The sequence below is a fragment of the Nyctereutes procyonoides genome, unplaced genomic scaffold, assembly GCF_905146905.1.
Source record: "Nyctereutes procyonoides isolate TBG_1078 unplaced genomic scaffold, NYPRO_anot_genome, whole genome shotgun sequence".
In the NCBI taxonomy this organism is placed as follows: domain Eukaryota; kingdom Metazoa; phylum Chordata; class Mammalia; order Carnivora; family Canidae; genus Nyctereutes; species Nyctereutes procyonoides.
Genome location: NW_026575160.1, coordinates 10,587,770 through 10,609,413, shown reverse-complemented (window position 1 = coordinate 10,609,413; position 21,644 = coordinate 10,587,770). Strand labels below are relative to the sequence as shown.

General features: G+C 36.7%; 1 protein-coding gene across 4 annotated transcripts in view; it reads right to left on the bottom strand.

Annotated features, from left to right (window-relative positions):
- The window catches only part of KLHL7 (kelch like family member 7), a 66,076-nt gene that overhangs the window by 23,603 nt on the left and 20,829 nt on the right, over nt 1-21,644 (bottom strand). For all 4 annotated transcript variants that reach the window (XM_055314832.1, XM_055314829.1, XM_055314830.1 and 1 more), the window contains 6 exons: nt 20,654-20,756; nt 19,663-19,756; nt 19,260-19,384; nt 12,563-12,738; nt 9,717-9,891; nt 2,991-3,133 (listed from right to left, as the gene is read on the bottom strand). In XM_055314832.1, the coding sequence (XP_055170807.1) occupies nt 2,991-3,133; nt 9,717-9,891; nt 12,563-12,738; nt 19,260-19,384; nt 19,663-19,756; nt 20,654-20,732 (792 nt within the window). In that variant the 5' untranslated portion in view covers nt 20,733-20,756. The remainder of the gene's footprint in view (nt 1-2,990; nt 3,134-9,716; nt 9,892-12,562; nt 12,739-19,259; nt 19,385-19,662; nt 19,757-20,653; nt 20,757-21,644) is intronic.

Sequence of the window (21,644 nt, the reverse complement as noted above, 5' to 3'; positions counted from 1 at the left end):
AATCATGGTGTTAAGTATTACAGTAAGAAGGAGAAGCCGCCTTTGGTAAGTCCTTCTCTCCCAAAATAGAGCAGGAACTGCTGCTTTGTAAGAACTGTCAAGACCGGTACTTCTAATTGCTGTGGCAGCACCAGGCCTGATCTTACTGCACCAGACTGAAACAATGACTAAAACTTGGCATACAGCTAACACTTTGACTAATGTAGATTTCTGTTAGTCTACTCAGATAATTAAATGGGATTTCTTTTCAGCTGGCAGGGAAAATAAAATAATTTCATGGTCTGACCTCAAGCATCTCTTGACTCCCTATATGCTATAATCTAAGCTGCAGTAGCCTTGGTCTATCTCACTTTACCAAAGGTAGTCATATATGGTTTTGTATATTCATGTCCATAATATTGATCAGTTCTGGAGAACAGGACATGGTAAGACAGAGGTTTATCCTAGAATACAATCGTCACTACAAAGTTCCTAGATATTCACAGGTCTAGAGATGGGGTTGGCAAATTATGACCTGTAGACCAACTAGGTCTAGCCCACTGCCTGTTTTTGTCAATAAAGTTTTATTGGAACACAGCAATGTCCATTTGTTCATGCAGTGTATGGCTGCTTTCCTGCCATAGCATCAGAGTTGAGCAGTAATGACAGAAACTGTGTAGCCTACAAAACTGAAAATATTTATTAAGTGGTCTTTTACAGAAAAAAGTTTGTCAAGTTCTGCTATGGCATGCTGGTATATAGCTCCTTGGAAACAAAGAATATACCTTGTTGCCCCAAGTATCTCCTACATATTACAGATGGCATATCCTGTAACTGGATGTCCCACTTACATACTTTTACTGGGTAAACCAAAAGGCTCCCACTTATATACTTTTACTGGGTAAACCAAAAGGGTAAAAGCAAGAGCAGGAGACAGCTAAGAGGGACAGGCTACAGTAAAATGGCTTGGCTGCTCAGATTATTTTGTGATCTTGGGACATCAGGATGCTGCTTATAGTTTGGGTCATGTTCCAATAGAACTACAGAACGTGATGGCTTGGACTCTGGAGCCAGGCCTACTTCCTTTAAGCAGCTACTATTTTCTTCAGTAAATAGACCCTGGCTAGCCACTAGGTCTTGACAGACAGCAAATGTTTAACCAAGGGAAACCAGATGGCCATATTATTAACATATTTGAACAGTTTTACCTGATCTACCAAATCACAAATAACATGCCTTCAACTAGTAATTTGGGATTTAAACATAACCCTGGGCTTTTGGAGGTCTCGAAGGTGCAGAATACAAAATGAACTAATCCTACGCTTTCCTAGGAGGCCTTCTGCCTCAACCAGGGCTGTGTATTCATAGAGACAGTCCCTATAAATCAGCTGATAAACATGAGACTGAGCCCAGTTCCTCCGTGACAGTACTAGCCAAGAGTAAACTGCTAGAGCATTATAGTCTGTTCCAAAGTGGTACTGAAGGATGATTCAGAAGCAACCTTCTGACCTGGCAGAATTTTAAGCAGTGCCTTTGATCTTTCATTGTACCATTCAGGAGGGAAAGGCTAAGGTCAGTTTTTACCAATTCTAGATAGTGGCTAATGGTTTACCCAGATGAATGCAGACCTGAAATAAGTAACAATGTAAGACTGTGGACAAAAAGATTTGAGGAAGGATAATGTAGATGACCCTTTAAAAAGGACACAAATTTGCATCTCCTATGAATTCTTACCAGAGTGCCCACAATTGCAGCAAAGTCTCTTAATAATCATGTGGATAGGACTGCATCTCTATCTTCCTTCATCAATCTGAGGCTTGCTCAATGGGTTTATGAGTGACTACAGGGTAGTGATAGAGGCTGCATAAGCCAGTCGCTATGGAAGCTAATGTACTTCCACTCCCTAAGGCCACTGTGGCTATCCACTACTGGACATTGCCCACTTTGTCAGGAATACTGACCAAGCCTGAGCCCTTGATTTGTTACCCCATCTTGAGGGAACCAGTTAGTCACCCAATACCAGGCTAACTATACTGGAACCCACCCACCCCCCATTGTTAAAGGGACAGTGCTCTGCCCTCATTGGAGTTGATACTGATTCTGGATTTGGATTGGCCTTTACTCTGGTTTTACACTCTTGACATCACCATGTGTTTTTATAAATGCTTTGTTCATTGCTACTACAGTATTAAGTATCAGATAAATATGTGATGTGAAGAGGATGCTCTGGACTCATCAAGTATCTATTATCAACCAAAATGGGCCAACAAAATGATGAAAGAGACCGTTATATGCTTAGATTCAACACCAGTTACAGGTGTTATCTTTTAGGACTGTGATATTTGCTTTGCCTAAGCAATACATGCAGTACCAGCAAAATATGGTATTATCTCTTTCACAGCCAAAACACACAGGTCTAAGAATCAAGGAGGTAGTAATGTGAGTGGACTCAAAGTTTTAACTAATAATCCATTAAGAAAAATTGTGTTTCTAGACCCATGACTCAGGCTTTGCTGGCCCAAATGGCATAACATATACCGGAAAACACATTAAAATTGGTGATCATTTCTAGATGGTGGAGTTAAAGGTAACTTTATCTTTTTGTTATTTTCTAGGTTTTCCAATTTTTCTAGAATAAGTATACATTATTTTACATTAAAACATAATTACTAAAGAAAAAAATAAACACATATAGCTTCATAATAAATACATTGAAAATAGCACATGAGGAAAGCAAAGAGTTGCTAACAAAATGAGATAAAATACAAGAACTAGTTTTCCACTTTCTCTGATAGTGGTTATTATGCAGTGCTCCAGGGCAATTATGGAAACATTTAAAATCTGACTAAGCCTCAATTGCCTTGTTAAATGAAGAGAATTCTATCTCTCAAAAGATACGTGAAAGAACACATAAACTAACTTCTCTAAAGGAAAGAGCTATTATTACTAGTGGTGGGTGAGTGCTTATGTGCTCAGAGCTTTCAAAAGCATAAACAATAAAAAGAAGTTACCTTTGGGTTAAAATATCTACAAGACTGTGGCTGGGAGCCTCCAAATAGGGCTATGCGGTAGTCATGTTTCTTTCTTCTGGGCCTTGTGCCTTCTACCAATTCTTCTCGATCCTCTGGAGACAGCAGATGATACCTCATTCCACCTGTAGAAAAACACATGGCAACTTTTCAAGAACTTCAGGTAGTTTAATGCTTTGAAAAGGAAATAACCAATATCCTAGTGCTTTCGTTTCTGTAACTGTTTTTCTATTATCTCTCTATTGCATTTAAGGGAAGAGTGAGGGGCAAAGAGGCAGGAAAACGTGTAATGGGTTCTGAGTCCTAACCAGTTTATTATTCTCAGCAGTCACTAAGAACTCCCTCCTCCGGATCCCTGGGTGGCGCAGTGGTTTGGCGCCTGCCTTTGGCCCAGGGCGCGATCCTGGAGACCCGGGATCGAATCCCACATCGGGCTCCCGGTGCATGGAGCCTGCTTCTCCCTCTGCCTGTGTCTCTGCCTCTCTCTCTGTGACTATCATAAATAAACTAAAAAAAAAAAAAAAAAGAACTCCCTCCTCCATCCACTTACTACATACTGGTCAATTATCTGGCTCTTCAAGCAATAGCTGCCAAAATAATAATGACAAATTTAGATCTCCTAACCTAGTAGTTTCTCAATCTTAACTGTGATTAAGTTTCTCAATCTTAATCACCTAGGAAATCTTTGAAACGGCCACAGACTCATCAAATAAAAAATTCTGTTGGTAGGGTCCAGGCACTAGTATTGTCACTTAAAATGTGGTTCAAAGGCCAGCAGCTTCAGCATCTGGGAGTTTGTTAGAACTACTGAATCTCAAAATCTACTTAGTGAATCAGAACCTACATATTTTTTTAAAAAGATTTTATTTATTTATTCATGAAAGAGAGAGAGAGAGACAGACAGACAGACAGGCAGAGGGAGAAGGAGAAGCAGGCTCCGTGCAGGGAGCCTGATGTGGGATTTGATCCCAGGTCTCCAGGATCATGCCCTAGGCTGAAGGTGGTGTTAATCCACTGAGACACCCCAGAATCTATGTATTTATTTAACAAGATTTCAAGGTAATTCATATGCACATAAAGCTTTGAGAAGTAAATGCCTTAGATGATTTTTTTATATTTATTTATTTATTTATTTGAGAGAGGAAGTGAGAGAACACATGAGAGTAGAGAAATTAAGCCACCAACTCTTGGTTCTGGTTCAGGTTTTGATTTCATAGCTGTGAGATTGAGCCCTGTGTCTGCTGGAGATTCTCTCTCCCTCTCCCTTTGCCCCCTCCAGCTTGCACTCTCTCTCTCTCAAGTCAATAAATAAATCTTAAAAAAAAAAAAAAAAAAAAAAAGGACCCCAGGGGAAGCTAAGGCAAAAATCACAGAAGCCATGAAAAAAAATTCAAACCACATAAAATCTTAAGTTAAATCACTGCATGCTGCAGAAAAAAACAAACCAAAAGACAATAACTAGCAAAATATTAATCATATAACAAATTTGAAAGATAATCTATCAATTAATAAAATTAAGACCAGTAACTAATAGAAAATTCCATTAAGTAACTGAACACAGTTACAAACAACTCTTAGCCATATGAAAAGAAATTCAAGCTCTAGTTAGAGAAATACAAATTAAATCATACTTTTTCACTTAATAGATTGGCCATGATCAAACTGTCTGGAACACAGGGTATAATATACATGTGGGGAAACACACAATGTTTCCTACACATTGCTGGTGGGGACATGGACAGGTACAAACTATTTGGAGGGTAATATATTATGATCCCCTCAAATTACAAATGCATACACACTTTTTTTTTTTTAAGGTTTTATTTATTTATTTGATGGAGAGCATGAGCAAGCATGAGCAGGCGGAATGGCAGCAGGAAAAAGCAGACTCCCTGCCAAGCAGGGGCCTCAGAGCAGGGCTCATCCTAGGACACTGGGATCATGAACTGAACTGAAGGCAGATGCTTAACCAACTGAACCACCCAGGTGCCCTGAAATGCACACACTCTTTTGTCAGTAATTCTTCTAGGAGTTTATCAACCTAAACTTCAGTCAGGGAAGTGGTTAAAAATTACTGTATATTCACACAATGGAATATTATATGTGACTGTTAAGAAAATAAAAAAGGGTAATATGTACCCATGGAATGATCTCTAAAACCTAATCTGCTATGAAAAAAATCAGTATGTAGCAGAGTACACAGTAAAATAACATTTGTTTTAAAATTTTATATTTTATGTATATATACACATAGGTATAGATATAATTTGTACAAGTATATGTAAGCAAATGTATATGCAAACTATCTGTGGAAGGATATATAAGATAGCAATAGTAACCTTCAGCATGAGAGGATAAGGGAATAGAGAGCAGGAGTACTGGAGATATCTACTTTTTGCTATATATCCTTTTGTGTCTTTTTGAACTATATATGATGTGCAGTATTACTGATCCAACAATAAAATAATGTCAACAATTCTTAACACATGCAAAAAACACTCTGAAAAAAAAGAAATATTTAATTACTATTCAAAACTCATTAAACAAATGATTAGAACAGAAATAGATGAAAGAAGAATTAGTGAGCTGGAATATAGATTTCAAGAATTATCCCAAATGTAACACAGAGACAAAGAATGAAAGGAAAGACTTGCCAACTTTTCTAATTAAAATTCCCAAAGTAGTGGCATTATTTGAGGAAAAATGGCTGAGAATTTTCTAAACGATGAAAAACACAGATCACTGGACTCAGGAAACAAAGAAATATCAAGCAGGATAAACCAAAGAAATGAATGCCCAGAAGCATTTGGTGCTAAACACCAAAAATGAAGAAAAGCTCTTATAAAAAGCTACCGAAAAAAAATTCGGATCATGTACAAAGAATGACAACCAAACTAACAGCAAGGATCAACAGGAATGATGATGGCAGGATGAAATAATATCTTCAAAGTATTTGATCTAGAATTACATGCCCAGTTAACCTTTCATTTAAGAACAGCATGAAAAAAAAAAAAGGCATTTCCAGATAGCCAAAACAATTTATAACAAATAGACTATAAAATGTATGAACTTTGTGAAAGATGTTAACAATTCTTTAGTATTTACTGAAAGTTGTCAAATTTTGTAAAATTGTCATTTGTAACTTTTATGATCTAATTTTTTTATCTAGTTAACTTATCAGTCACTGACAAAGTTGTATTATATTCACCCACTGTACTAAATTTGTTTCTTCTGTAATTCTGATAATTTTTCTTTTATATATTTTGTGGGCTTAAACTCAGTATGAGTTTAGCAATGTTTTCTTCCTAGTGAATGGAACCTTTTCTCTTTATGTAGTGATCTTCTTTTTCCCTAATAATGATTGTTGCCTTCCTATATTTTATTAGATGGTTATATAACTAACCTATCTTTTTATCTGGTTAGTGTTTTCCTGGCTTATTTTTATCCTTTTATGTCTTTTCAAACATTTTGTGTCTTTATGTTTTAGTTAGATCTTTTAAAAACAATATATAGCTTGATTTTCTTTTTTAAACCCTATTTTTTAACAGATAAATTATATTCCATATAATTTAAAGTACTATTTATAATTTTTTCTAATACCTTATTTTGCACTTTTGGTTCATCTCAAGTTTTCTATGCTTCTCTCTTGTCTCCTTTTGGGTTGAGGCTTTTTCTCTTCATTTTTCCTTCTACTAGAGAATTTTTATACACTGTGTCAGTCTTTTTAATAGTTATCCTATTTTAATATATGTACCTTAGACATTAATATTTCTACCCGCCTCCAGAAGAAAACAAGGATCTTAGGACAATTTAATTCAATTTATATATTTATGTGTTTAGTTGTTCTGTATTTTAGTTCTCTTTTTTAACCTTCCAAATGGGGCATAATTTCATTTTTTTAATTTTTAAATTAATTTTTAAAAAGATTTTATTTATTCATGAGAGACACAAAGAGAGAGGCAGAAACATAGGCAGAGGGAGAGGCAGGCTCCCCATGGGGAGACTGATGCGGGACTTGATCCCAGGACCCCAGAATCGTGACCTGAGCCAAAGGCAGATGCTCAACCACTGAGTCACCCAGGTGCCCCTATTTTTAAAATTTATTTGACAGGGAAGTGAAGGAGAGGGGAAGTGAGAGAGAGAGAGCGTGTACAAGCAGGGGCAGTGGCAGACAGAGGGGGAGGGAGAAGCAGACTCCCCACAGATCATGGAGCCCGATGCAGGACTAATCCCAGTCCCCAAGATCATGATCTGAGCTGAAGGCACATGCTTAACTGACTGAGCCACCCAGGCACCCCTAAATGTGCCATTTTAAGACCTTTTTTCTCTTTTCTTGAAAGCCATCCCAAACAAGGAAGCAAGAAACAAACACAAACTCTACCTTTTTGATAACAGAAGATCTGTAACCCTAAAACTCAGTTAATGAAGAGAGGTAGCAGATAGAATGCTAAACCAAAATGGATATGGAAGGAGACACCAATAAGAAGCAAGCCAAATTATCCTGCAGAACTCTGGAAAGATTTATAATTAGAGATAGGAAGTACCCCAGAGAGTATACTGGGGATGAAAATAAGAGAACTCTAAAATTCTGAATAAACAACATTTGAACCGCCAGTCTCCTTCCCCTCCTACACAGTCAGGTAACCTGCCATGACTTTTCCACTGTAGGATATGAGGACTGGTCTTCAGAAATATTCCAGTCTCGAGGAATCACACAGAGAAGGGTATGAGCCTGAAGACGAGGATTAAGTCAAAGTTTACGTATCAAAATATTCACTACCCAGGTCTCAAATGCCTGCACCCAACTACCTGAGAAAATATCTACAGATACTGACACTTGAGGGCTCCTCAATTTAAAAACTGTGTTTACACTGATTATTCTACGGTTCAGCCTAAGAAGTGAGAAGCCCATTCACATATACAGCGTTATCTACTGATTTTATAATAACTTACTCTTATAACTATGACTCACAGATGATACCAAACATTTAAGAAAACCTTCAATAGCAATGAAGAAAAAAACAAAATTCAAAGGTAATATAGAAAAGGCAGACAAGGAAGCATGAAAGCCAACATAATGCTATTTCAGAATAAGGTATTACTGCCATGAAATAAGAAGTTCTAGAATAAGTTAAAGCTCACAGAAATTAAAAATAGCTGAAATAAAAGTGTTGACAGGAAAATTAACGCTATCTCCCAGAAGACAGAACAAAGAGAAAAGATGGATAACAAGAGAGACAAGAAAAGGGCAGCCCCGGTGGCACAGCGGTTTGACCCTGGAGACCCTGGATCGAGTCCCACATCAGGCTCTCTGTATGGTGCCTGCTTCTCCCTCTGCCTGTGTCTCTGCCTCTCTCTCTGTCTCTATGAATAAATAAATAAAATCTTAAAAAAGAGAGAGAGACAAGAAAAGATTAGACTCAACTGCTGAAGAATCACAATAATAATAGAGAATAGAGAAATCTATTGAAAAGATAGAGAATACCTAACATGATAACGTAAAAAAAAAAATGCATACCCAGTTACCTTATTGTGAACTTCTAAAACACCAGGGATATGAAAAAAAGATTTTTTAAAGATTTGTTATTTATTTGAAAGAGAGAGACTGAGTGTGCATATCCATGAGTAGTGGGGTGAGGGACAGAGGGAGAGACTCTTCAAGCAGACCCCCTGCTGAGTGCAGAGCCTGAGGCCAGGCTTGATTTCAGAACTCAAGAGATCATAACCTGAACAGAAACCAAGAGTTGGATGCTTAACTGACTGAGCCACCCAGGTGCCAACCCCCCCGAAAAGATTTGAAATGCTTACGTAGAAGAATAAAAAATAAAATGATCAGACTGGCATCAGATTTCTCAATAACACTGGAAGCTAGTTAATAATGGTACAATGCCTTCAAAATTCTAACTGAAAATTATTTTCAATATAATTCTATACCCCATTTAAGAATCCTTCAGTGTTTTATGATAAAATAAAGATAAGAGATTCATCAAGTCTCCAAATATTTACTATCATACATACTTTTTCAGGAACCTTTTAGGAGATATATTCCATTCAACAGAGAGAATTAAGAAAAGGGAAGAAATGGGGTCTACAAAGATAGTGGGTCTAAGTAAAGGAGAGGAGTGATAGGACATCCCAAGATAGAGAAGGGAAGTCCAGGACAAGTGTGCCTTAAGGTTAGAGTGCAAACAGTCCATACTGGAATATGTAGAAGGCAGTCTCTATCAAGGATGTTTCTAAGAAATAAAAGAAAAACAACAGACTGTCTAATTGTACAATTTTATTAAGGAGCATTTTACAGAGGGGTTGGGACTTAGCCTGCAAATCAAGAAAAACTAAGTAAAAAATATCACAGTTATTAACTCTGGGCCAAAAAAGAAAAAAGAAAAATGATCACAGTATACTATCTGGCTGAATATAATTTAAAAAAAGGAAACACTAGAAACAAAAGTGCACGAAAGTTATCATACACAAAAGAAGATAAGGTAGAAGTAATTTTTACCTTCTATCACACACGTCCCTAAAAAATAAGGGCTAGGGCTAAGTCTCCTCCATGTAGACAGCTGAGAACCCCAATGGACTAATTATCTAGAAGAGCTAAGTCTTGAATGTTTCCCCTGGTGCCGAGTCTGATCCATTCTAAAGGGCTGAAGCTCAAAAGAAACTGGCTACAGGCTCAGGTTATAAATGGACAGTAAGGCAACTTACTTATGACCATCTTAAGGCATTCAGGATTGTCTTGAATAAGTGGTTCAGCTTGTACTGTTTTACTTAAGAAATTCTTTGATATAAGAGGAAACCTGACTTTAGCAAGGATATCAACCATAAATGGCTGGCGATTAGGCTCATCGTATTTCAACCATCTGACAGCAGCATCATAAACCTAAAGGGGGAAAAATAGCATAGTAAAGTTCTTAGAAGGTAGCAACATTTCCAATGACCTACATTTACTCTTATACTGAAGGTTGGAGGAGGATATCATAAAGAGACAACCATTTATTCCCAATATTTTATTCAGATATTTTCTTTCATTCCCAAACGCTTGCCTGTACTTATATACTGTTCTACTGATTCTTATAATGTTTTTTATTACTACATTACATTATTCTTATAATGTTATTACTATATAATGTAATGATAGGAAGGATACTGAATTTATGATTTTTTAAAATATAGCTTTTCAGAAGGAGCTATGATGTACATTTCTACTGGAAAAAAATCTATTGGTCAATGACAGTTTCAATATATATTTACTTGGTACCAGGAAAACAGGTTAATTTCCTAAGGGGACTTCTATCCCAAAAGATATGAAGGTCATCTATGATTTTATTTTAATATGATATTCCTGAACTGTGAATTGATAGACTTAGCTGCTTTCCAGAAACTTTAAATTTTAAAATTTTAAAAAATACATCATAGGATATTTATATATGAATTATTTTCAAAATAGTACTATAGCATTCATTTACCTTTACCAAACAAGTCCAAGTCTATCAACACAATTTAATGTGTAAATCACTCACTTTTTGTTTTTGTTGTAAGTAGGCTCCATGCCCAGGGGTCCCTGGGTGGTGCAGTCAGTTAAGCATTTGACTCTTGGTTGTGAGATCAAACCCTGGGTTGGCTCTGTGGTCGGTGCAGAGTCCGCTTAAGACTCCCTCTATCACTCTCACATCTTCTGTCCTTCCCACTCATGCGCGCTCTCTCTCAATAAATCTTTTTTTTTTAAATAAGTAAATAAAGTAGGCTCCATGCCACCCAACATGGGACTTGAGCTCATTGCCCTGAGATCAAGAGTTGCATGCTCTACCAACTAAGCCAGCCAGGCGCCCCACTAATCATGAATTTAAACACAACGAAAACATAAATATACACATCTGCTACATACATACATGCCTGAGCTGCTTAAATTGGTGTTAATATGGCCTAAGTTTTAATCTCCATATGAATTTTTAATAGGGATTGGCCTATTTTTTTTAAATAAACTTTTAATTTTGGAAAAATTTTAGATTTACAGAGAAGTTGCAAAGATAGCACAGAGTCCTCAAATACCCTGGACCCAACTGTTAAAATGTTACACTAGTATGATACTCTTATCACAACTAATAAATCAGTATTGGTCCATTACTAACTAATGTCCATACTCCCAAAACTTTAGTTTTTTATCCAATTTTTTTCTCCATCTCATAATCCCATAACAGATACCACATCACATTTACTCATCATGTCATCTTAGAATCTTCTAGACTATGACAGTTTCTCAGACTTTCCTTGATTCTGATGACTTTGACACTTTTGAGTTCTGGTCAGGTATTTTGTAAAATGTCACTCAATTTGGGTTTGTCTGATGTTTTTCTCATGATTAGATAGGATTACAGTCTTCTGGGAGGAAGACCATAGAGATGCCACGCCATTCTCCTTACGTTATATGAAGGGTGCATGATATCAACATGACTTATCACTGAAAATATTAACCTGTGAGTAGTGCTCATCAGGTTTGATGACCTGTATGTAGGATTTGCCAGCTTTTCTTCAAACTCAAGTGACTTTTTAGTTCACTTTCTGTAATGCATATAAGTCAGTTAATTTTAAGGTCATAGAACTGAGGCGATTTTTGTTTTTTGCCTCCAGATTCAACCTGTCAACAAATATAACTTATGACTCTGCGCCATTAAGAAGACCAAACAAAAATGGCTCAGTGCAAATCTCTTATCTTTAGAACAAAAGTAACTCAAACCATATGATCTTACAGAACCTCTATTAGTTTTCTATTGCTGATATAACAAATTATCACAAATTTATTGGTTTAAAATACAGAGAAGGATGTGGGACTGCAAATAGGAATTAACTGAATGTCAGAGTGTCTGTGTTAGTCCAACTAGCTCCCAGATGCCTGTGCCAGCTTATTATACCTCTAGCAGTTTATTTGACAGTTCTGGAGATTGAGTCCAAAATGGCTCACACTGGGTTAAAATCAATGTGTCAGCAGGGCTGCCTGAAGGCTCTAGAGGAGAAAGTATTTCCTTGTCTTTTCCAGACTCTAACAGCTGCCTGCATTCCCTGGCTTGTGGCCTCTTCCTCCGTCTTCAAAGCCAGCAATCGCTGACTCTTCCCCACTCTTGACACTGACTCTTCTACCTCCCTCTTCCACATTTAAGGACCCTCATGATTACACTGGGCCCACCTGGATAATCTCATCTCAAAGATCTTTACCTTAACCACATCTGCAAATTCCCAGTAGCCATGTAAGGTAACACACTCATAGGTTCTGGGGATTAGGATGTGGACATCCTTGGAGGGGAAGCACTGTTCTTCCTATCATGGTATCCAATAGTTTTATTTCTATCAAATGGCCTATCTCTCAAATAGAAAGCCCTTAAAAGCACCGGAGAGTTACTTTTCCTATGTAAGAGATTTTGGAATATTCTGTTTAATGTAAAGAACACATACCCTCCTAATATGATTCTTTCCCTTGTCAGGTATCCAAACATGAAACCTAAGAAATCAATAAGGATATTTTTACTAAGAAAAACATGAGAAGACAATTTAGTCACCTGATCCTCTGCTCTCACAGTCAGAGTGTCCTGGTTGAGAAGATGTGTAACTCGCTTGACATCAAGTTGCAGAAATTCATCAGTTTTATAAACTTCAGTAAAATGCTGATGGATAAAGTCATCTGCAGTTGCTTTCAATTCAGGACAATCCAGACACTCAGCTAACACACTTATACCTAAATACAGAAGAAAATAAATGAATAGAAAATCACTTTAAAAAGCCCCCAAACATACACTGAAGAAAAAGTATGACTCTGGGAAAGTGAGGCTGAATGAATTTCATAAATTTGGATCCTTTTCTGTTCTACTGATTCGTTTATTCTTATTTCAATAGTATACTGAGTTAAGTATGGCTGATTTTGTTACTTTGTAGGAAAAGTCCCTTCAATATTTTTTCATTTTTCTTAACTGTTAAACATTTTCTCTTGAAAATAAATTTTAAAATAAGCTTATAACATTCTACTGTAAAAAATCCTGATATGATTTTAATTAGGATTGCACCCAATTTCTGGACTACTTTAGGGACAGCTGATTGTTCCACAACATGGAGGAGCTAGTCTTAGGAACATGGCATGGATCTCCATTTATTCAGATTTTTTATGATGTTCAATGTAATTACACAGCTTTTTTAGGATTTATTTTTAAAGAAAGAAAGGGAGCACGAGCAGGGGATGGGCAGAGGGAGAAAATCTTGAGGAGACTCTCCAATGAGCACAGAGCCCAAAGTGGGGCTTGATCCCATGACCTGAGATCATGACCTGAGCCAAAATTCAGAGGAGGACACTTAAGTGACTGAGCCACCCAGGTGCCCCTATACAGCATTCTTTTTTTTTTTTTTTTACAAGTTTTTATTTGAATTCAATTTAAATGACATATACTGTATTACTAGTTTCAAGGTAGAATTTAGTGATTCACCAGTTAAATATAACACCCAGTGCTCATTACTGCAAGTGCCCTCCTTAAAAAAAAAAATGCCCATCACCCAATTACCCCATCCCCCCACCTACCTCCCTACACAGCTTTCTTTATATAAACACTTACACATTTTCCATTCAGCCTTTTCCTAGCTATTTCATTTTTTGTTTGAGAAGGGAGTGTCCCCTCAATTAGTTGTTAATATTAAGGAATCTGAAAAGCGCTGTCAATGAACCAAATCCAGCCCACAGCCAGCTATAGGGGTCAGCAGCTAAAGATAGTTTTCATATTACTAAAGGGTCATAAAAAAAAAAAAAGTGAGGCAGAGGGAAAGGGAAAAGGAGGAATAGTGACAAGGACCACATGTGACATGTGCATGGCATAGAGTCTAAAATATTTACTATCTGGTCTTTTACAGAAAAAGTTTGCCAATCTTTCTATCTAAATAAAGTCACTGATAATTGTGTGTGATCCTTTCACAGGCCTCCCTTCAAAGTCATAAGTCGAATTTTTTTCAGTTCATTATCTTTGATTTTCCATGTTTCAACTCATGTTGTCTTCAGGTATAAGTTTTGATGTTTTCAGATTTATACCATAGAGGTTCTCATAACTGATGCCTGCCAACGAACTTGTCAAATCACTAGGCATTTTCGAATACTAGTCAATGCCATGGCATGCTAGATGCTCATGGTGAGCAGTCTGCTATATCTGTATACTTATGCTATTAGCAACAAGATGGTATTTTCACAAAGAATCAGTATTTGTTTACTAACTAATTTATGGCAATTGAATGTGTTGTCATTATACAACCCAAATAAATACCATGCAAATCAATAAAACATGAATGTGAAAAGAAAGTAGTTACTCCTATGAAAACTAATCTTAAGGTTTCAGACAGACTTGAGAAAAGCTCAAATTAGGAATGATGAAGATAAGTAAGAAGATCTGAAAATATTGCGCAATTCTAGGAGGATTCCTTTTTTTTTTTTTTAAGATTTTGAGAGAGAGTGAAAGAGAATGAGTTGAGGGACAAGCAGGGAGAGGGATAAGCAGACTCCCCGTTGAGCAGGGAGCCTAAAATGGGACTCAATCCTGGGACCGTGAGATCATGACGCAAGCCAAAGTCAGACACCCAGGCACCCCTCTAGGGGGATTCTATACTCAGACTCTCTCACTAAATTCTCAATTCATATCAAGGAAACTAAAAATTAAATAAAACTAAAAAAATTAGTGATTAAATATATATCACTAGTGTGATTTATGAAAAACAAACATAGATAAGTATTGAAATAATAGGTATGGCCTCAAAGACTGGAATGTAATATGTATACATAAGTATTAACATAATAACGTTAATACATAAGTATACACATTACGTTAAAGTAACACCTTCATAGCAAAGAATAATCACTCACTGTTTTAATGGCATTTTATGGATTATATGTATGGAGGCTCCATAGGGATTGAACTCATGACCCTGAGATCAAGACCTGAGCTGAGATTAAGCATTGGACACTTAACTGACACAGCCACTCAGGCATCCCTAACAACATTTTAATTTTTTTTAAAGATATGTATGTGGTAGGTAGGTAGGTAGGTAGGTATTCATTCATTCATTCATTCATTCATTCATTTAGAGATGGCGAACAGGGTAAGGATAGAGGGAGAGGGAGAGAGAATCCCAAATACAGTCTTTACGGAGTGTGGTGTCCCAGATGGGGCTCGATCTCACAACCCTGAGGTCATGATCTGAGCTGAAATCAACAGTCAGCTGCCCAAACAACTGACCAGGTGCACTGCTTAGTGACATTTTAAATTAGCCAACTATTGTTCTGATTATGCCTGATAAGGAAATTTTTATTGTTATTTTTTTCTCTTGACAGATTGCATTTATAAACTTTCCTTTTAAGAAATACTTCAGTCACATTCCAAAGGTTTTGATTTATTCTGTGCTTGTCATATATTTCTATATAGCCTGTAAGTTCAGTTTTAATACTTCTTTAAAAATACCTTCCTAAAAAATAAAAAATAAAAAAAAAAACTTTCTAAATAGTTCTTAAGTATCTGAGTATTCTGGATGGAGTAGGAGGAAATAGCTTTCCTTTTGACGTTAGTTCAGCTTTATTGCACTGTAATAAGCAGATGTAGCCTGTGTCTCTTCTCTTTGAGGTGCTCCAGATTTTCTGTGGCTGAAGTATTTGTAAACACTCCAAGGGTATCCAAGAACTATTTGTATTCTTTGATTACTGGGTAAAAAATTCCATGATATCTACCTAAACAAGTCTGTGTTGTTCAAATCCTTATACTTCTTCTAAGCTTTATTTTTGAGATTTCTAGGCGATTCTTTTGTGTATGTTTAATTTTTTAAGTGAACTCCATGCCACACATGGGGCTCAAATTCATAACCCCGAGATCAAGATTCACATGCTCCACCGATTAAGCCAGCTGGGTGTCCCTCTAGGCAATTCTATAAGTAACTCAAAAGCGTTCACTAAATTCCTTTTCTGTGTAAGTCAGTCAGTTTATTTTGCTTTTAACTAGGGAAGTTGACCAGCATATCCCTATCTTGAGATCTTTATTACCTTTCTTTGCTGTAGTACTTCCCCTAATACTTTTCATAGAAGGCTATAGGTGGATTATAAACTGTCTTTGCAATGTCTCAAATGAATGATGTTTTAAAATGTAATTCTTTTTTTCTACCTCCACCATTTGCATCTTATGCTATTATCTTATAACTTCATGCTGCAGATAAAAAAGTAACATCATTCTGATTCTCTTTCTTGTCTAAATAAACTTTTATATTACTTATCTATTGCTATAGGAAAACCCACCCCAGAACTTGGTGGCTCAATGTAACAAAAATGTATTATTTCTTGCAATTCTATGAGTCAAGTGGGTAGTTCTTTTGATCTGGGCTGTTTCATCTGTAGTTAGCTGGTTGCTCAGTTGGGAACTGGATGGCCTCATTTACTTATCTGGTAATAGAAAAGGTGATTGGTACAGACATCAGTTAGTATAGCTCTTCTGTGCCTCAAATGGCCTCTAATCTGTTCATGATGGCAGAAGAGCCCCTGGCAGCAAAGAAGGGCAAGCCCCAATGCACAATCATTTTTAAGGCCTTTGCTCATGTCACATTTGCTACATGGCCAGCCTAGACTACAAGGGGAAAAAAAGGCTCCACCTCTTGATGGAGGAGCTACAAAGTCACATACATAAATGATTATACATATAGGGATGGAAAGAACTGGTGGCCAATTTCTGGCTAACCTACCATACCCCCATACCCTTTCTCTCTAAAAGCTTATAAATTCTTTTTATATTAATTTTTTATAAAGTATGGTAAAACTGGGCCACTTGGGTGGCTCAGTGGTTGAGTGTCTGCCTTTGACTCAGGGTGTGATCCCAGGTCCTGGGATCAAGTACCGTATCAGGGTTCCCACCGGGAGCCCGCTTCTCCCTCTAACTCTGCCTCTTTCTCTGTGTCTCTCATGAATAAACAAATATTAAAAAAAAGATTATAGTAAAACACTTGCAACATAAAACTTACCATTAGTGACATTTAGTTCATTCACCATGTTGTGCCACCACCATCACTATCTAGTGCCAGAGTATTTTTATCACTCCAAACAGAAGTTCTCTCGATTTTGGAGGCAAAAAAATATCACTAGGATATATCTAGGAGAGGAGTCTCTTACTTCATCAGGTCTATATTAGCATAATTTACTGTGAAAGGTAAAGTTTTTTTTTTTAAGCTCAAATAAGTTTTATTATTTTGATATTGCTTTTCCTTCATCTGTTCCTTCTGGACTTCCTACTTCATATCCGTGTCTTTCATGCTTTCACTAATGATCTCCACTTCTCTGCATTTTTGTTTTGTTATTATGAAGCAGTTTTCTCTGTTTAATCTTCTTTAAGTTTGATTTTTAGGAGTATCCATTCTACTTTTCAATGCAGTTGAACTTCATGGAAAATCACACCCTCCTCTCCACCCTATTCATATGCATTTTAAGTTCTCCATTTCTGGGGAATCCCTGGGTGGCTCAGCGGTTAAGTGCCTGCCTTCGGCCCAGGGCGTGATCCTAGAGACCTGGTCCCACGTCAGGTTCCCTGCATGGAGCCTGCTTCTCCCTCTGCCTATGTCTCTGCCTCCTCTCTCTCTCTCTCTCTCTTTGTGTGTGTGTGTGTCTCATGAATAAATAAATAAAATCTTAAAAAAAAAAGTTCTCCATTTCTTACAGTAATCTGTCTACAGGAGACATTCATTTCAAGCTGTTTAGCTTGATATTCTGTCTCTCAAACTACTGGGTTTCCTTTAATCTAGTATGATCTTTGCCCAATTCCATCAAGTACCATGGGCTCCTTTAGCATTCAAGGAAGCCAGCTTGTTGGGATCTTCTAAGCAACAGAGAATTGACAAGTGGTAAAAAGAGTTCTCTGATCAGTTCAGGGAGAGCCATGCTCAGGGCTAAATAGAAAGCAGGCTTAATCAGTTCCCTTGAGTACTGAGAGTGCAGTTGGCTCAACGGGCTGGGCCACTATCTTTGCCCCAGGCTCAGTCAGAGAATCAGGCTCCCTTCTAAGCTGTTAAGCTCTTTCCTCTCAGCTTTGAAAACAATGACAGAAGGCATCCAGAAGTAAAATTCCTAAATGGTCTCCTCAGAAGCCCAAAGCCTAAGACATGGTTAGCACAAACATGCTCTAGGCTCCACAGTATGGTTTGTACCACCACATCCACTCCCTACTCTGGCTGTTTTTCTTTTAGTTGAATCACCTGGTTAGAAATTTAGAGTGCTAGGGAATTAGGGAAAAATACTTAAAGTCATCATCTTCCAAAAACTTCTTTGAATTCTCTCTTTACAACAAATTTTGTGAGAATATTTATTTATATAAGGGGAAATAAGTAAAATCTCAGAAACATAAATCTTATTGATAAATGGAGCCTGAGACTATGGTCCAGAGAAATAGAGGGACTCATTCCAGAATGTTCCTGTTGCACAGGTGAGATTAGAGACTGGTCTTTCTAAAGATTGTATGTATGTATGTATGTATTTATTTATTTGGGAGGGGAATGCATGAGGAGGGGGCAGCAGAGGGAGAGGGGCAAGCAGACTCCGTGCTGAGTGCACAGCCTAACATGGGGCTCCATCTGAAGACCCCAAGATCATGACCTGAGCTGAAATCAACAGATGCTTGACTGACCCACCCAGGCACCCCCTATAGCAGTCCCTGAATTAGTATCTTATATTCTAGGATTTTTAAGTCTTCTAGTATACAACAGTTAGCACATCTGACAATGTGGAGAGGCAACATAATGTAGTAGTTAAGAACAAGATTACCTGAATTCCAACCTCAGCACCTCCACATACTAGCTATTAGACCTCAGGCAATATAAACAACCTCAGTTCTTATCCAAGTCAGACTGCAGCAATCTTAAGTGCCTCAACAAAGGTGAACATTCATATTAATGATATCATATATCATACCACCACCAGATGCAATCCTTACTCTTCATTCTAGATACACAAAAACTCATTATTAAAGCTATTTTATATTTTGGAAAATGTTAACACAATATTTAATGGGCTTGTTGCTGCCCAGGTTAATAGGTATCCCCCCAAGCATCTCTTAAAATTTATTTTGAGTGTATTTTCTAGTGGACAGTGTCTTTGAAATTAAATGAGGATGCTTATAATAACCACACCTTTTAAAATTAAAATACACATTAAAATTTGGTTTTGTTTTTGGTTTTGTTTTTATTTTAAATAGGAATCTGATTTCTTACCAAGACAATTTGAAGCATCAACTTGTTCTTTCAAAAAATCAACACACATTTTCTTCACAGGTTCAATCTGGTACTGGTTTGCTGCATCTAACAAAGACTGAACGTTGTTGCTATTCACAGAAATTCTGCAAAGAAGTTAAAGTGAATATTAATTTCCTACAATTCTTTTTTATTATTTTAATAATGCTATTATAAAACGTATCCTACTAACCCCTGAAATTAAACAGAAAATTAAGCTTTTCAGTCCTTGCATCAGTATAGTGTTAAGTTCCTCAAACATCCCTGTTCTTGTAGTTTTTCATGTTGAAGAATTTGGAGCATATCAATGTGTCACCACAATGCTCTCTGCACAGTAGATCCCAATCTTACCTCTCTACAACAGAAATGATCCTTCTTAACTTACCTAGCAGTATAAGCAAATTCCACAAGCTGTTCGATAATGTCAGGTTCAGCATCTTTGAGTTCAACTTCAAAGGACTTTGATTCAAGCATGTTAGCTAAAATGAAGAGAAGAAATATAAATGGCATGAGTACTATCACCAGTTTAACTGAGGACTAGATCATTCCAGGCCATGTTAAGTACAGAAAAGAGTAATAGGCAGAGATCTGAGAAAAAAAAAATACCAGAAGGCCCAACATTCCTACAATAAATGTATATTGATTCTCAACATTTATGTGCCTTAAAATAAGCTTAGAAATTAGTGAATTAGTGTACTTCTTTAAAAAAAATAAAAAAGGGCCATGTAAACATATGCATAAAACTAGATTAGTATTTCCCCAAGTCCTATAATAATTTAGTAGCACTCTTCTAAATTGCTATGAGAAAAACTACATCTGACATAGCCAGCAAAAATCTACAAGGACGACACTTATATATAAATATAGTAAGCTATAGCTAGCAAAGCTCTCGTTCTTTACCAAAAACCTCATAGGTAGCCAGAGCAAAGAGAAAATTTGAGGCAGATATATTACATAATATGATCAAGCTCATAAAACAGTACTAAGCAGAGGAACCAGGACTTGGACCCAGTTCTCAAACTCTAAATCTAGAGTTCTTTCTAGTATGGTATGCTATACCTCATATTTCATTTTTATTCAATTTACTGATAAATTATTCTAACATTTATTTTCTTCTTTGCCTTTCCACCTGAGGTTAAGAAGAAAACTGGGCATTCAAATAGAAACTGTATCTTCATCCATAAAGGGCCTGGGCCTGCAGGGCTAATGAAAGGATATTTTTCTTTTGCTCAATCCTCATCATAACCACTTTTCAATCTCTTAATTGTTTTATGGCCTTAATTTCTAAAGAGCTTTAAAAACGAGGAAGATATTTTCATTTAGACTCTACTTCATTCTGATGGGAAAAATACTATGTTTTACTTTAAGATACTTACTTGTGAACATTAAGTTAAAAAAATGACTGGCTGCTGCAAGGACAACTCGATGAGCAGGTATCTTTCTTTCCTGGACCATAAGGATTACATCACACAACGTTTTCTAGTCAAGAGAGATATAAATGAAATTAAAACGGGTTTACTGGGCGTGGCTTAGCAAATACACAAAATCAGCACTTGCCAAATGGTTTATTTCTATTTTCTATTCAAATCCAGTCTTTGTCCAGCACAGACTTGGTTCATAAGACCCATTTAAGAAGGACTTACAGAGTTGCTATCATGATTTGCTGTATCAAAATGGCATTGAGCAGTATAAACAGGGGAAAATAATCTGAGAAGTAATCTACTAATCCCTTAAGGAAACCATTTTTTTTTTCCTGACACAAATTCTAAGGTATTTCTCATGGTGAGATTTTTACAGGGACATTAAATGACATAAGAGCAATGCCCTTGATGGTTTTTCAAACATAGCAATCTGGATTTTTAAAAAATTATCTATTCTTGATAGGATACAGAGTGCACACTGTATTTCCCAAGAGAGTAGCCTACACAGATCTAATTTGAAACAAGAACAACTCTGAATGCACAGAGTGGACAAACCAAGTGACCATTCAAACACAATCCAAGTGTTACTCTTTCCTTAAGTAACACTTCTCTCAAATGCACGTCTGGTAGGAGCTGGATAGCAACCACTTTTAAATTGTTATTTCTGTCCAAGGCCAAAATGGTATCTGTCACTCTAGGTTGCCGAAAGAAGGCAGGTATAACGAACAGGACAGTCTCAGAGAAAATTTGGAGCTTGCAACAGGTTAGGCACTCCTTATAACATTGGGAATGTGAGACAGTATTTTCAGAGTAAAAAAAAAAAAATATCACAAATCTAAATATTGGCTTAGTAGCTCAGAGGATATGGCATTTTGTAAATGTTAAGTATTTACTAAAACTATTAATATAATTTCAGATAGGTAAGTCATTACATTCTACTTTATAA